Below are 17,108 nucleotides of genomic sequence, written 5' to 3'. Positions count from 1 at the left end.
TCTTTACAAGCCAGCCTACAAAATACAAACAGGAAGACATTTTTTGCTCTTTGGTTTTGGACAAAATAGATCTGTTTTCCTCTCAGCCATGCTGAGCCCTTTCCAGATTACTGAGTACAGACAGACTGCAAAAAGTAGAAGTAAAACACAGCTGGGTGTGGTGAGAGGCTGCTGTAACTTCTTTTCAGCATTGGGGGTTTCAGAAATAAGTAACTTAAAACGAGTACTGATAAATTATCATTATCCCACTGGACCTGTTGTTTATGAACAGAGAAGGACTTGGGGGTGATGTGATGGTTGGAAGGCCATCTTGGGCATAGCAATCACAAAACAGTAAGTTTTCGGTTCTCAGAAAAGTAAGGAGGGGGGTCAGTGGAACTGCTACCCTGGACTTCCAGAAGGCAGACTTTGGCCTATTTAGGAGACTGGTCAACAGAGTCCCCTGGGAGGCAGCCGTGAAGGGCAAAGGAGTCCAGGAAGGCTGGACATTGTTCAAGAAGGAAATCTTCAAGGCGCAGGAGCAGGCCATCCCCATGTGCCAAAAGATGAGCTGGAGGGGAAGAAGACCGGCCTGGCTGAACAGAGAGCTTTGGCTGGAACTCAGGAAAAAGAGGAGAGTCTACGACCTTTGGAAGAAGGGGCAGGCAAGTCAGGAGGACTACAAGGATGTCGTGAGGTTACACAGGGAGAAAATTAGAAAGGCCAAAGCCCCACTAGAACTTAATCTGACCACTGCCATAAAAGACAATTAAAAAATGTTTCTATAAATACATAGCAAGAAAAGGAGGGCTAAGGAGAATCTCCATCCTTTACTGGATACGGGGGGAAACAGTGACAAAGGATGAGGAAAAGGCTGAGGTACTTAATGCCTTCTTTGCCTCAGTCTTTAATAGTAAGACCAATTGTTCTCAGGGTACCCAGCCCCCTGAGATAGAAGACAGGGACGGGGAGCAGAATGAAGCCCCCATAATCCAAGCAGAAATGGTTAGTGACCTGCTACAGCACTTACACTCACAAGTCTATGGGGCCAGATGGGATCCACCCAAGGGTACCTGAGGGAGCTGGCGGAAGCGCTCACCAAGCCCCTTCCCATCATTTACCAGCAGTCCTGCCTAACTGGGGAGGTCCCAGTTGACTGGAGGTTAGCAAATGTGATGCCCATCTACAAGAAGGGTCGGAAGGAGGATCCGGGGAACTACAGGCCTGTCAGCCTGACCTCAGAGCCAGGGAAGGTTATGGAGCAGATCATCTTGAGTGCCATTATGCAGCATGTACCGGACAACCAGGTGATCAGGCCCAGCCAGCATGGGTTAATGAAAGGCAGGTCCTGCCTGACTAACCTGATCTCCTTCTATGATGAAATGACCTGCTCAGTGGATGAGGGAAAGGCTGTGGATGTTGTCTATCTAGACTTCAGTAAAGCCTTTGACACCACTTCCCACAGCATTCTCCTGGAGAAACTGGCTGCTCATGGCTTGGACAGGCATATGCTTTGCTGGGTAAAAAACTGGCTGGATGGCCGGGCCTAAAGAGTTGTGGTGAGTGGAGTTTACTCCAGTTGGCAGCCAGTCACAAATGGTGTTCCCAAGGTCCCAGTATTGGGACCAGCTCTGTTTAATATCTTTATCAATGATCTGGATGAAGGGATTGAGTGCACCCTCAGTAAGTTTGCAGATGACACCAAGCTGGGCGGGAGTGTTGATCTGCTTGAGGGGAGGAAGGCTCTGCAGAGGGATCTGGACAGGCTGGATCGATGGGCCGAGGTCAATTGTATGAGGTTCAACAAGGCCAAGTGCAAGGTCCTGCAGCTGGGCCACAGCAACCCCATGCAACACTACAGGCTTGGGGAAGAGTGGCTGGAAAGCTGCCTGGCAGAAAAGGACCTGGGAGTGTTGGTTGACAGCCAGCTGACTATGAGCCAGCAGTGTGCCCAGGTGGCCAAGAAAGCCAATGGCATCCTGGCTTGTATCAAAAATAGTGTGGCCAGCAGGACTAGGGAAGTGATTGTGCCCCTGTACTCGGCACTGGTGAGGCCGCACCTCAAATACTGTGTTCAGTTTTGAGCCCCTCAGTACAAGAAGGACATTGAGGTGCTGGAGCGTGTCCAGAGAAGGGCAAGGAAGCTGGTGAAGGGTCTAGAGCAGAAGTCTTATGAAGACTGGCTGAGAGAACTGGGGTTGTTTAGCCTAGAGAAAAGGAGGCTGAGGGGAGACCTTCTGGCTCTCTACAACTACCTGACAGGAGGTTGTAGTGAGGTGGGTGTCGGTTTCTTCTCCCAAGTAAAAAGCCATAGGACAAGAGGAAATGGCCTCAAGTTGCACCAGGGGAGGTTTAGATTGGATATTAGGAAAAATTTCTTCACTGAAAGGGTTGTCAAGCATTGGAACAGGCTGCCCAGGGAAATGGTTGAGTCACCATGCCTGGGGGTATTTAAAAGACATGTAGATATGGTGCTTAGGGGCTCGGTTTAGTGATGGACTTGGCAGTGTTAGGTTAATGGTTGGACTCGATGATCTTAAAGGTCCTTTCCAATTTAAATGATTCTATCAGCATCAAAATTGTATGAAGAACAGTGAGCAGTAAGGGAGAGAAAAGACACAAACTTTAACATAAACATCATATTTACTACTGTTTGAATGGGGCATGCTTACCCTTTTTCCCTGCTCTTACACACAAAGTTCTTCAAGCGATGGCCTTGCACAGATTTTTTATCAGGTAGACTGTTTCTGTAGGCATCTGGCATCCAGGAAATGAGTGGCCTCCTGCACTGCATGTCATTAGTGATGTTGATAAACAAACTAGAAAATAAATATTACTCCTCTGCTTCATGACAAAGTAGAAGCTAAGTTCTATGTGAAAACTACACGTTATTACATGAATTTATTGAAGAAGGTACAACACGGGGAAAAAAAAACCAACAAAAACAAACAAGCCCACTCTCTCTCAAAAAGGCAAGTTGTTATTATTTCTTTGTAAACCCAATGGAGACCTGGATGTTGGATTCCAGTCTTATCTATAGATCAACTTAATATTTACATGAAAATCTGAAAATATTTTTTTTCTTCCTTTCAGTTTTGCACGTCTTCCAACCAAGGACCCAGAGTGTTAGAAGCAGAAGTCTACAGGTTAGCTATAATAAGTATAGCCAATCTATCATTCTGAATATGTGCAGTGATGGACCAAATCTTCATGTGACTGTAAGAAAAACACATACATATCCCCAAGAGTGCTCTCTACTTAGAAGAAGGAACCAGCTACATAATTTTTTTCTCTGAAAAGGTGTTATGAACAAAATCATCACACAAAAGCATTTTTACATACCTTACAACGTTAAGGCTCTTCTAAAGCCCTAATAGTTAACAAAGAGTTCATAGGATGAACCAAGCTTTTTAAAATTTTTAGAATAATTACAATATATACCATTTAAAGCACTTCAAGACTATATAAACAGAAAACATTCAAAGCATTTTGTTTGGATCCAAATTAACCACAGCATAGAAAGTGTAAGATGACTACACTTAATTAATCATTGAGCAAAGAAACCTTTTATTTATATATATATATAAAAATAAATATATTATCAAATTTACAAAAATTATCACACTTCCACACCAGCAGGCAAGAATATTCTGTCCTCTACAAAAATCTTAATTTTGGACAACATCTGAAGACTAATCAAAACAGTTTCTTATGTACAAATATGTGGCTATAGATGCACAACTCCCAATAAATGAGATACATTTTTAAGACAGAGCTTTCACTACAGTTCTTATATTCTGAATTAAAAAAGCAAAGGAATCTGAAAGTGAGGTAAACCTATTGATTTTAAATTTCTTTGAATTCAAGGTGAAGAAACTGGAAACAAAATATAATTTATTCAGAATACTGAAGTCTTTAGATTTATCTTTAACTATTTTTTTTTTTTCCATAAAAGACACCAAGTAAAACTAATCAATGCCATCTGTATATAGTTTAATTACAGTTTACTGAAAAGAGTTTCTGAACTTTGTAGCTATGGAGGAAAAAAAACACAATTATGAAAGGACAGAATAACAGCCATGCCCTGCAGAGTTAGAAATCCAGAAGATGTGAAAAAAGCTTTTCATAAAGCTATGGTTTTGTCATAATTTCTGTCATAAATTATGATTTTGAATGCTTGAAAACAAATTCCTCAAAAAACCTGTGCCAAAAGTGTAAAGTTATAATATATAGTGTAAAGTTATAATATATAGAGGCTATTAGTGTGATTGTTCTTCAAAACAACAATAAAGCAAAAATGAAGGCTGTCACACAAACAGAAAATGTAACTCCTGTTTCTAATATAGCTTCAATATATTTATTTTACAACTTCATTTATTATTCTTTAGCAAGCCCTCACATCACACAAACTATTATATCAGTAGACCAGGTTGTATGCACTCACACATGGTGACAGAAAAGATGTTACAACTCTGAACTGTGAGCTGTACAAATCATAAGATGCAAGACAACAGATGGGGTCTTAGGAACAAAGCTTGAGACAGCAGAAGTCTAAATAACAGTATCACCATGGTTAAATGATGGTACCAAGCATAATTAAAAAAATCCATAGTTCCCAAAATAACTTAGCGCAGGCTTAAAAACCAAATCTCTTTATATCAGTAACAGAAAAACAACTAGAAAAATACCTGTTCTTTAAAAAAAACACCTTGTAACAGAAACAAAACATCAGAATGGCTTGATTTACTACAAATCCACTACACTAATAATACTGGAACATCTGATACTCTGCAGACTTAAGACTTAGGAACAAACTAAGGAAACATCAGCATTACTCTGAAAGAAAAAAGGAGCAGCACCACACACAACAGCTCCCTCAGTTTAGATGATTCACTCTCCTACCCTGGAAAATCCTACCCAGATTTCAATCCATGAACATGGTTGGACCAACTGTTGATTCTTGAGCATCTGAGGATGCTGCCAACTATGAAGGCTTCTGTTTCCAGGTTCCTGACTTGAGAAGCCATAGTGTAGACACCATCACGTGTACCGACTGCTGCTAGTAACCATTTTATTTCTGTAGTTAAATGACATACACACATGTATGGAGCGTTCTTCCCTACCCTCTTAAGGAAGAAGTACAAACAACTCCCACAAGAGATTTCTAGTATTTGCACGTACTTAATTTGAATCACACAATCATTTAGGTTGGAAAAGACCTTTAAGATCAAGTCCAACCATTAACCTAGCACTGCCAAGTCCACCACTAAACCATGTCCCTAAGCACCACATCCACACATCTTTTAAATACCTCCAGGGATGGTGACTCGACCACTTCCCTGGGCAGCCTGTTCCAAAGCTTGACAACCCTCTCACTGAATAAATTTTTCCTAATATCCAATCTAAACCTCCCCTGGTGCAACTTGAGGCCATTTCCTCTTACCCTATCACTTGTTACTTGTTATTTGTGAAGAGAAAGTGGGACAGAAAGAAAATTAGTTTGTGTGTGTGGTTTAATTTTAAATTATGAGACAGTCTCTCTAATTGCTTTTCTCCCAGACACTCTAATGTGTTTTGAGCAAGTGTAGAAATGAGGTTTGTTTCAATCAACTCTAAACTAACAACAAATATTAACAGTTTGCACCTCTAGACCTTCCAGAAGAGACTCTCAAAGCAATTAATGAAGCCTAATCTATATATTTGGATTCTTCCCCCTGCCACTGCCTGCCCCAAGTTGTGAGCGGGGGCATACAGGGTACTGTCCTGGTTTCAGCTGGGATAGAGTTAATTTTCTTCCTAGTAGCTGGTATAGTGCTGTGTTTTGGATTTAGGATGAGAATAATGTTGATAACACACTGATGGTTTAGTTGTTGCTCAGTAATGCTTACACTGGTCAAGGACTTTTCAGCTTCCCATGCTCTCCTGGGCACACAAGCAGCTGGGAGGGGGCACAGCCAGGACAGCTGACCCAAACTGGCCAAAGGGCTGTTCCATACCACATGACGCCATGCTCAGTATAGAAACTGGGGGGAGTTGGCTGGGGGGCAGCGATTGCTGATGGGGGACAGGCTGGGCATTGGTCAGCAGGTGGTGAGCAACTGTATCGTGCATCACTTGTTTCATACATTCTTTTGTCATTATTATTATTATTTTCTCTTCCTCTGCTGTCCTATTACACTCTCTTTATCTCAACCCACACGTTTTACTTTTTTTTTTTTTTTTTTTTCAGATTCTCTCCCCCCTCCCAGTTGGAGGAGGGAGGGTGAGCGAGTGGCTGCACGGTGCTTAGCTGCTGACTGGGGTTAAACCACGACAGGTACTATGGAACAAAGTTGTATGTGGTCTATCCCTACAGCAGAAGAAGTCTATGCCAAAATGTAGGAAAGATTTCACATTACACCCTTCTTGTTTTCTACCTTAAAATGAAGATAATTGTTTCTGTCAGACTGCCATGAAATTAAAGCACCTAGTAGAACTGGCAGCACAGAAAGCACATTTGCCAGGTATACTAGGTAAGCATATTAAGAAGGATGATTTCAAACTATGTATCCTAATCCTCAGTCTTTACCCGCTGAGCACTTCAAGGTTGTTTATCAAAAGGAGTTGACGGAAGGGAGCTAGTTTAAAGAGCATTTGCTCTTGCAAGGCCATTTTTTAGGCCATGGTCTAAAAAGTCATACTGTAACCAGTGCACAGGAGTAATAAGCATAAGAAAGTGTACAGAAAAAAAAAGTGTAAAAATTCAAAGTCATTTGCTTGCAACGTGTCTAAGAAAACAAAACTCCCTTAGGTTTATGCTAAATATCCTTGTTTCCTGATACAATTTTTTATCTAGAATAGATAGCAATAAAAGTATTTCAGATTCTAAGTAACATTCCCATTTATATTGTAAGTTATGTTGTATCATTTTTATTTCAAATCTTTAATCTTTAATTCTTAAAGTAAATTGTACGCATGTTTCCCACCCTGATATTGGTGCTACTGATACAGGTTTTACACCATTCCTTTTCTTGTTTGTCAACATATTTCCAAATCCTTATGTTAAGAAATCCTTTAGTTTAAAAAAAAAAAGAAAAAAAATCTAAGTTTCTCTATCCAAAAAACTCAAAGTGATAGATGATGCAGATGCATAGCATTTTATTTTATTTTATTTTTAAGGCCAAAGAGAGAACAAGGTCTCATCATACCAAACCATTAGAGAAAAAACTGTTTTAGTGCATCCAAAAAACCCCTAAGCATACAGAAAGTAGATAAACTACTGTGTAAATGAACAAGTGGGAAAAGGAAGCTTTACAGATAGATTTGATGATATTAGTGAAACAGAGGTAAATGTCAACTGAAACGGTAACACCATCATTCAATGCTTATGATTGCAAAAAATGTTCTAGTTACTGCAAATCATTTTCTAGCATATATATATATATTTAAAAAATAGTTGTTTTGCAGGGAGATAGACTTGGTCTCTGGAGTCCTAATTAGGAGTTGTTTTACTATAGAAAAGTCATGAAAAATAGTGCTAGAGGTTCATGTAGGAACTAATCTCCATTTAAATCAATAGATTTGAGTTTAAGTCAATTTAAAATGAAGAAGAAAGCAAGAAAATGATTGTTAGCTAGCTGAAAAGCAAGACCCTACAGTGGCATAAAACAGTAAATGTTTGTTCTAAGGATCCCAAGGACCTGCAATGCTATTTAAAGCCCCTTGGGCTGGATCTCATGTCTCTTGTAGGCAAGAAAGCAGCTACCTTGCTTGTCTAAATCTAGACAAACAAACAGATGTATCTTGCAAGATAAGGAGAGAATATAGAAACAAGTTCACTGAAGAACTGGCACAGCTCTTTCCCACGTCCCACAGGGTTTCCCCAAGTGCAGGGCACAGGCAATGAGCAGGAGAAAAGAAAAATAATATTTAAGGGAAAGGAAAAGTTACAGTTGTCTACAGTTTCTTCAGGGACAGGATGGAAAATTAAGCCAAAGGAAAACAAAGGGATGTACAGATAGAACACTTTTGTAGTGGTAAGTTCAACTATTATTTTCAAGAAATATGTGAGAGGCTTTACGTTGAAGTTAAACATTGTTCAGTGGGTAACAACAGTGGTTGCTTTATTTTCAAGGTGAGATCAGAAGATTCCTGTAAGTACTCTAGAAGTCTTATAATAATTTCTATTAGTCGTTTAGCAATTGAGGAAGTAGACTCAACTCTTAAGCCTCTTTGTTATTTTGTAGGCAGTTAAATTGACAAAGAATTTTAGTCAGATACAGGGGTTTTATTTTGGATTTGTTCTCAAATCTTCATATTAGAGAGGGCAAAGATCTATGTCTCCATCTATTTTTTCACACACTTTTCTGGTTTTAATTAAGTTAACACTAGTTACATAGTGTATTTCAATATCACTACAATTACAAACAAAAATACTTGAGTACCAATAGAGGGGTTTTTCCCTATTATTTCCAATAATAAAATTACTTCCACTATTTAATATAGGCACACACTGTGAATGCTTGGGGCTTTCTCTTTCGGTGTCATTTAAGTTCAGACAATCAAATGTGTGTTATCTACGTCAACATCTTCATGGAAGCTTAGCTGTGGCAGAGGAAATCCTTAAAGAAGCATCACCTGTGCCCTTACTAAAGCATTTTGCAGAAGAACTTGTAATTTCTGTGATTTCCTAAAGTCATATGACATCTTGCGACCAGTACTGGCCAGTCTCAGTATTAAAATCTCTGTCTAAAACAGGAGTTGGGTTGAACAAAGTACAGCTACATTAGGATTGTTGTTCCCTACCTACTTTGAAAGCAGAGGATATAGACATGGCACAAGTTTCAAAACAATTGCTACTTTTTTATTATTACTGTTAAACAAACTGGCCTTCCAGAGTGTTCATTCACTACAGCAGGATGTTTATCATTGTCATGCTCATTTTCAGCCAAGCATATGGAGTTTTTCCCTTTCTAGGTTAAGTCTTCCATGCCAGATGGGCACATGAAGCCCCAGAGATTACTTGCAAAGCTGCACAGAAAACTGAAATACAGACTGGAGGAAAGAATGTTCCCCATGGTTTGTGTTACAAGGGAACAAATTTACTGAAGTGACAAAACTTTCCTATTCACGTTTAAGTTTGCATACATCATTGATTGCGTATACTGGGATATAAGCAATTGGGAAGGAAAAGATAAGTCTTCAGTGAAAATTTAACATCCAGAAACATGAAAAATAAGAATAACAACTTCCAGGATTTTTGCAGTGGTTTCTTATAGGTACCTGTAAGAAGGACAGAGAACTGTCCAGTGTGAAAAGTGAGAAAGACAGGAGAAAGCCACAATCAGTGTTCGGGGTTCAATGGGACACAACTTCTCTCAACAAGAATCTGCTTGCACGTATGGAGTACAAATGATACTCCTACACAGGTGTAATTAAATATTATTCCAGATCTTCAAAGAGAAGTTCCAAGATACATTAGAGAACACAGATTTCCACTCCTGATACAACATTTTTTAGAAGTGGTTTGTTTTTCCTTAAGATGAGCAAAGCATTGAGAAAGCAGCATATTGCTTTGGTGTCTTTGTTTTCAGAAAAAGAAGGTAGAAGATATTTATGGAAGGACCTAGGGAAGCACAGAGGCACTTGGAGTGCCTTCTCCAGGTGTGGTGAAAGGAGATTTCCACTCTTCCCCCCATCCCACAAGAGGCTTCTCTTCCTCACCCTCAGCATTTGCTCAAAACAAAGTTGAAGTCATTTGTCACTGTATTTGCTTAACTAGATCGCATGCTACAACATGCATTTTAAGTACACCAGATTGCAAGCATTCTGAACATATATGTTTTCTCCTCCAACATTTATTACAATCTTTTCACCTTTTACATATAGAAAATGATAATGTAGTTACTGAAACACTTGCAGTACTTAAGGATACACAACATTAATTGCTCAGTCAACCTGCATCGACACACTGGATTTAACATGCCACATTGAATTACTGATCATTTTTCTAACCTTACCAATCTGGGGCAGAGACATCTGCAGTTTAGTTGGCATATTTTTTAAACACCTGCTTCCTTCACTATTGTAGTATCACTAGTTTGAACGGAAGCGCACACATCATACCTTGCACATTTTGGTGCCTGACTACACACTTCATAAATATTTGTTTCATTAACTCTTCTTCATTTTTGTGAAAAATTTCTGCATTTTATTGGAAACAACAGTTTTACTAGTATACCATATAATGAATTTATTTGTTCTGTACTGAAGTTTCTTTAATTCTTTTTAAGAAAACCCAGAACCATGGTATTTTTTGAGTGTTCTTCTAATACCAAGGAAGAGAAAATGTATCAGTACAGACATGTTTAAATCAAATGCCACCATTGCCTTATTAATATTCTCCTTTTTTTAATTAGAAAAATATATTTTTAAATATACTATCGTGGAAGAAGGGAAATATACATCCAACAATCCCCTTTAACTTGATAATACAAAACATTTAACAATAAAAGTTGAAGGCAATATTAAGCTAAAACTTCTATAATTTTCAAGTGTTTTGTTGTCAGAAAACTGACATGGTCATTTATAGCATGATTTCAGACTTTTTTTTCCCCAGACTATCACAACTGGTACACAGAACTTGTCACACCACATTACAGAATTGTGATTTTAACTATAAAGTAAGGATTATTTTGCAAAGAAATTAAGGAACATGAATATGGTATAGAGCATCAAGCATAAATAGCTTCAGCATTTTGTACAAAACTAAGCACAACATTCAACTTTTAAGATGACTACATGGAACTGTAACTTGCTGATTAAATCAGATTAACTATTGGATGTTCTTGTAGCAATAGTGCTTAGGAAGCAATGCAACAGTTGTATTTTGCAGCTTATGAACAAAAAGAAAGTATTGCTAACTCTTACTATTTCCCTGCTTCGATAGCAGGATGTGCCTCCTATCTCTATGATTTGTCCTTGCCTACCTCATTAAGCCCCTGCTCTTCACTAAGAAGCGATGAAATATAATTCAACTGATTCCAGATTACTCCCTGACAATTAATAACTGAAATAAGCACAGAGCTATCTTTAGTAAATCCAGTGTTACCCTAAAAAGTTTAGGAGAGTAGAATAGAGACGAAAGACAACCCATCTCTGTAAGGCAAGGCTCACCACCTGACAAACTTGCAGAACAACAATTAAAATACTAGTTTGAGTTGTAAATCAGAGTAACCTGAACTAGAGCTTACCACATTTTTAAAAGTTTTTTCTGTTACAATTAGGAACCACATTGACTTTATTTTCTTGCCTTATAATACATCTTACAGACAGAAAAACAATGCATATTACCTTTTGTACTAAATCTTTATAAAAGCATTTATGCTCCAAACTTCAGCATTGTGATAAATACTGTGGATGTAAGATGATGTCAGGTCGTTTTATTTCCCTGCCAAGCATTCTGTAGATGAGAAAATGAAACACTTGTTCCTAAGGTTACTTACCCATGAAGTTCAGATAGCTCTCTCCTCCAAGTGCATGAGTAATGAGACGAATCATTTTATGAAGCTGTATTCCACGATCAATAACTGGAGTAAGAGGGGAGAGCACACTCATGTTTGTATACATCTCTGCATCCATCAGTCGAAACGCCAATGTCTTATCACCAACAAGTGCCTATGACAATTCAAAAAAAAAAAGTTAAGAAAACCCTTGAGTGTATTAGAAGTGTTTCTAACTTTTTTTTTTTAAAGCAAGTGCTCTATATCATCAGGGGAGGACTCAGAACATTGGCAAGGAGTCAAGGACATGGCTCAGTGTGTACGATCTAGTCCCTGTTCACAAAGAAAACATCCTGCCACTGCTGATGATCATCAGGTCACAGTCACCCTAGCTTCTAATTACTGCAACTTTGTATTCTGTGATGTGTAATCACATTGGCATGATATATATAATCTGCTGCCAAAAAGAGAAAGTATGTAAACGGAGGCAGGAACGTCCCCAGGCTGAGCCTCAACTGGATGCCAGACCCGACCGTCTGTTTTCCCCTTGCAACCCCCCACATGGTTACTGGGGCTCCCCGCCCTGATGGGAGCGTGAGTATATGATCAATAAACTAATAGCTGTCTAACCCCTGTTGTGGTCCTACGTTTCACCTGATGGGATCGAACTGCAGAATTACTTAAGAACCTTTGTGCCTATGGATATCAAATGTGAAATGTTAGCGTCAACTCAATAAGCCACAAGTGACCTACCATTTTGGAATTTTTATAGAAAACACAGAAAATAAGAAAGCAAACATCTCAAGTAAGGTTCCTGGGATGTACAAATAAAGGGCTATTAACAACACTCCTGATTTAGAGATGCAGAGTGAATATGAAATGTTCATTTATATGCAATCAAGAATGTGATTGGTTTCTGTGATTTCACACAAGAGAGAAAAACAAACTAGTAATTCTGTCTAAAAACAGTGACTGAATTACTAACTTGCTAGTGTTTACTGTTACTTGAGAAAGGCCACACAAATGCTATGTAACAAGGATTATTCTAAAATATTAGCATGCAGGTAGTTGAAAACATTTTGGAGCATTTGTATGTAAATAGCTAATTTTTTGTTCAATTAGCCCAATTCTCATTTTATACTCTATCATGAAAACTCACTAGATTCGAGACAGATGAGTTGTAAACAGGTCTAACTGAAAAGCACCACCATCCTTTAGTTTTCCAACTAACAATGTAAATGCATATACAGATGATTCCCTCAAGCAAAAAGTAATCTTTTAAATAAAAAATATATTCCTATGCAACAAGGGCAAGGCTGAAGACTGAAATGAACAACTGCAAGGAACAACTCATCTCTGGACTCCGAATGTGGCATTTGTTAGCATCATTTAATGTCCCCTAATCTTTCCATTAGAAGAGAAAGTAAATATTCCCTATCCATGTTTTCTATGCCAGCCATGATTTTATAAACTGTTATTCTTCCCCCATCAGTGATCTCTTTTCTACCCCGAAGTCTTAGTCTATTTAGTTTTCTTCTTATGAAAACCAATCCACACCTGCTATTATTCTTACCAAGTCTCTCACAGCATTTTTTTCCAGTTATGCTATATATCCTTTCAGATAACAGGACCAAATCTGCCTCCAACATTCAAGATGCACACAAACCATGAAAGACTACAGTGACATACTGATTTTGCTCTTTGCTCTCCATTCCATTCATAATTCCAAGTACTGTTATCTGCTTTCTTGACAGCTATTAGCATTGAGTTGCTATTTTCATGCACTTATAACCACAAGGCTCTGTATTCTGACTGCTAACAGTCAGCTCGTAGCCCATTATTACATATAAGAAACTGGAATTGTTTCAGCCCCTCATGTGCATCACTTAAAGTATCTCCACACTGAATTTTACCTACACTTCCATTCTGTTTATCCTGCTTTTCACATCTCATCCTCATGTCCATCTGCAATCATCATAGTTAGCTCTTTTTCTTTTTTTTTTTTTTTAAATTTCAAAAAAAATAGATCTTCTTCCCAAGTATGAGATTCTAAAACAAAAATACATAGTGATACGGAAAACAACTCAATTGATAAAATCCAGCATGAAATAAAAGAACAGCAACAGTAATGTTATATGTCATGCTTTAGGATGAAGAATCAGCTTTTATAAAAGCAAATAATCACAGAATAATATGCATTTCCAAATAATACCTGACGTTCTTTACCAGGATTGGGACTCTTCTCTTGTGCCTTAAGTGAACACTGTGTAACAGTCTGAGATAAGAATGTAAATAGGTACACAAAAGGAAACTGATAAACTCAGGATTATCTTTTTAAAATAAAATATGGGTCTCGTTTCAGACACTTCTGTAGACGTTTATTATGGAAGGTATAGGAAATAGAATGCCAACCTCTATTATGTAGAGGAAAGAGTTGAAGGTAGGTTACTTATAATCCATTTTCAAAAAGGTTCATTTTTTAAAGGTCCTAATTTTAAAATTCTCAACCAATGCTTTTTCTGATTCTTCAGAAACAACCATTACAAAAGATTGTGGGAGATGAGTGTTATTCAAACTTGTCATTACTTTTTCATTTTTCTGTATACAGAACCATTACAATTGCTGTGTTTTGAATCAAACTGTTAAAGAATATTTCATTTAGATATCCAAAGAGGATTGGTGTTTGCAATCCTTTCAGAGAGGAAACATTTTCTTGAAGAGAATACAACAGTTGCAAACACTGAGTCAGTGAACAAATTTGCTAAATTACAATATTGTTTATGCTTATCATAAATAGTGCTCCAGCTTACTTTATGGAAACCAGATTTTCAAAAGTATGGATTATATGCCTTCCTATGTCCTATGACAGGCAGGCAAACCAACAAGCTAGGACTCATTTCCTAAAAAACAAAAACAAACCAAAAGCAAACAAACAAAACCAAAAAACACCCCCCCCTTCCAAAAAAAAAACAAACCAAAAAAACAAACCAAAACTGAAAAATAACACCACCCACCCACTCCAAGCAGGATTCCTTTATTAAAAAGAAGGATCAAACAAACAAACAAAAAACAACCCACAAGAAAACCCAAACAAAAAAAAGAGCAGCAGTCCAGATCTACCTATCTCTGAAATCGTTGCCTATCTTTCTCAACTCTTTCCTCAATTTTTAAAAAACAAAACAAAGTAAGCCTCTAAACCTCATCTTTTACTTCCTTATATATAACCACACAAATAGATACAATACCTGATCATGGCTCTCTGCATATGCAATGTACTTTTCTTCATACCGTCTGTTTGTTAATGTATGCACAATATTGCCCATATTCCAGTCTTCATCTTTCAGCTCCTTAATTATCTGCAGAAATAAAGAAAAGATCATTGAAAAATAATTTCTGTTTTAACTAAAAGCACATTACTACCTTTCTTCATTATCTTGGTACAGAAATTTCCAATTGATTGTGAACTGTATTACTTTAACTTCTCCTATTCCCAACTTTGGAGCAACGAGCTTTCTCTGATAATCTGAGAAGATTTCTTTCTTTTGAATTCCACTACATAAATATAATAACTAGAAATACTTTGTTTCTCCTGTACTTCCACATATAAGCATGGACAATTGGACTTGCCATCTATCATGTGAATCCTCTGATACAGTGGGCAATGTGATTGCTAGGAGCTGCAAGAGAGCGCTGCACCAAAAACTGGTAAAGAAAAATATGTGGGCACACACACCTACCTACACACCGTATTGAAAGAAGTCCTGTATTTCAAGTAACCCTGGCATATGGCAGCTTCCAACTATAGCTGAACCACTGGGCTGTGTGGTAGAGAATGCATCACTGCAGGATAGCACTATGGTATTGCCATGAAGTACACAATAACACGAGAAGGTGCTCAGTGCAGGGACTTGCATGCTCCCTGATCTGTGAATTCCCAGTCAGTTCTAAACTACAGGTTGAATGCCAAAGCTTTGGAATACAAGACAAGCTTTACATTATTTTTTTTTGTCATGCTAGCTCCTGATTTTTAGGAATTTAAATTAAATCACATCAATAGGAATTTCCTGCCTCATATGACACTATTTCCTCCCTCTTCTAAACCTAGTCCAATTTCAGTGTTAGTCCTTTCTTTTTTCTATAGAACTTTATAGACCTCCATTGATCACTACAACTTAAATACATATACATAAGTATATAGACATAAAAATAAACATGATTAAAAGGCAATAACATCAAGATGGCTAATATGATGCTATAAAATTTAACATTCTGATTGTAACTGGCCATGTACTCCTAAACAGCTTTTTTAAAATAACTCCATAAATTCTGGCCCTGAAAACATTCAGGTCCCCATGCAGCATCATATTATATACTAGGTACATCTTTAATGTGAACTAGTACAGCCACTGTTATGACAATCAACTTACCTCACCTACTTTTACAGATCCCTCAGAATTACTTTATGGAACCCTGAAGATCCTTCAGGTCTACAACTCCTTTTAGGAAGTTGCCTAGAAAACTTGCTATTAACAGGTATACACTTAGAAGCTGGAGAGAAATGAGAGTAAGCAGTCTCAAGTTTAATTATGCTGTCCCTGATGGAAAAGCTGGCAAGTTTGTTTTCTGAATGAAAAGAAGGTTTGAAAACTGTTTTTCAATCTGCCCTCCACCTCCTAGTTACAAAAGTGTAAGATGCTGAAGATAAGTTAATTTGCTTTTTATTTTAAGCTACTCACTACATTTATTGAAGCATTAATGGTCATATAAAACATTTATTGTTTTCAGATCATCATGATAGCCTGAGGGATTTGGATGCAATCTTCTATCTAACTGAAAAACAATTCTCTAAAACATCAGTAGAAGCCTTTTGAGATCTTTTAGTGTTTTATTCCTTTTCTTGTGATTCTCTGTATTAAGGAAAATGTGATTTAAATCCTTATCGTAGTCAGTGTTTATTAGTATATTATTGTTCTTGAAAAGCATTTACAGATTTTTATTATTCTTTTTGTAACCCCACTGTACTGATTGCTGGTGTTTGTATAATTCATGTTTACTTTGGTTAAACTTTCAGCTCTATGTTCAACACCAATTACTACACCCAATTTCAGGAAGGTTTGTTGCATGTTTTCGGGTTTGTGGTTCTTTTTTTTTAAAAAAATATTTATATGCATATGGTTAACTTATTATCTACCTGTTCACATTCAATATAGACTACACATTCTACAGCTGTTGCAAGATACAGGTTATTTCAAATGAAATGAGTCTATGTGTATCACGTGAAGAAAACAAATATCAGCTAGAATACAAAGAACAGCCCCTGCACTTACTCATCTTCTGAAACATACATGGTATCTTACAGCTCTCATTTCAGCCACTAATACCTGTGCTCAAGCCTGTCAGAATTTACTTTAATAGGACATTAACAGAAGAGAGAGTAAAATTTGTCAGTAGGATTCAAAAGTGTTTTTGTGTATGCACAGATAGAGAAACATCCCACTTTGAAGAGCAGAACATATTCTTAAAAAGGTTCTCACCTGTATCCACTTATCTGGAATAGCCATGGCTAGTCGATAATCAAAACCCCCTCCTCCCTCTGCAATGGGACGACAAAGAGCTGGCATTCCAGAAACATCCTTAAATAAAAAAACC

General features: G+C 37.7%; 1 protein-coding gene across 3 annotated transcripts in view; it reads right to left on the bottom strand.

Moving 5' to 3' along the window:
* GBE1 (1,4-alpha-glucan branching enzyme 1) overlaps positions 1–17,108 on the bottom strand; it is a 170,777-nt gene that overhangs the window by 51,741 nt on the left and 101,928 nt on the right. For all 3 annotated transcript variants that reach the window (XM_072886017.1, XM_072886003.1, XM_072886011.1), the window contains exons 10-12: positions 16,994–17,092; positions 14,705–14,815; positions 11,463–11,634 (exon numbers count right to left, since the gene is read on the bottom strand). In XM_072886017.1, coding sequence (XP_072742118.1) covers positions 11,463–11,634; positions 14,705–14,815; positions 16,994–17,092 — 382 coding nt within the window. The remainder of the gene's footprint in view (positions 1–11,462; positions 11,635–14,704; positions 14,816–16,993; positions 17,093–17,108) is intronic.

Source organism: Ciconia boyciana, chromosome 1 (genome assembly GCF_034638445.1).
Source record: "Ciconia boyciana chromosome 1, ASM3463844v1, whole genome shotgun sequence".
NCBI classification, from domain to species: Eukaryota; Metazoa; Chordata; class Aves; order Ciconiiformes; family Ciconiidae; genus Ciconia; species Ciconia boyciana.
Note: the sequence above shows the minus strand (reverse complement) of the source record. Positions and strands in the feature narration are given on the sequence as shown.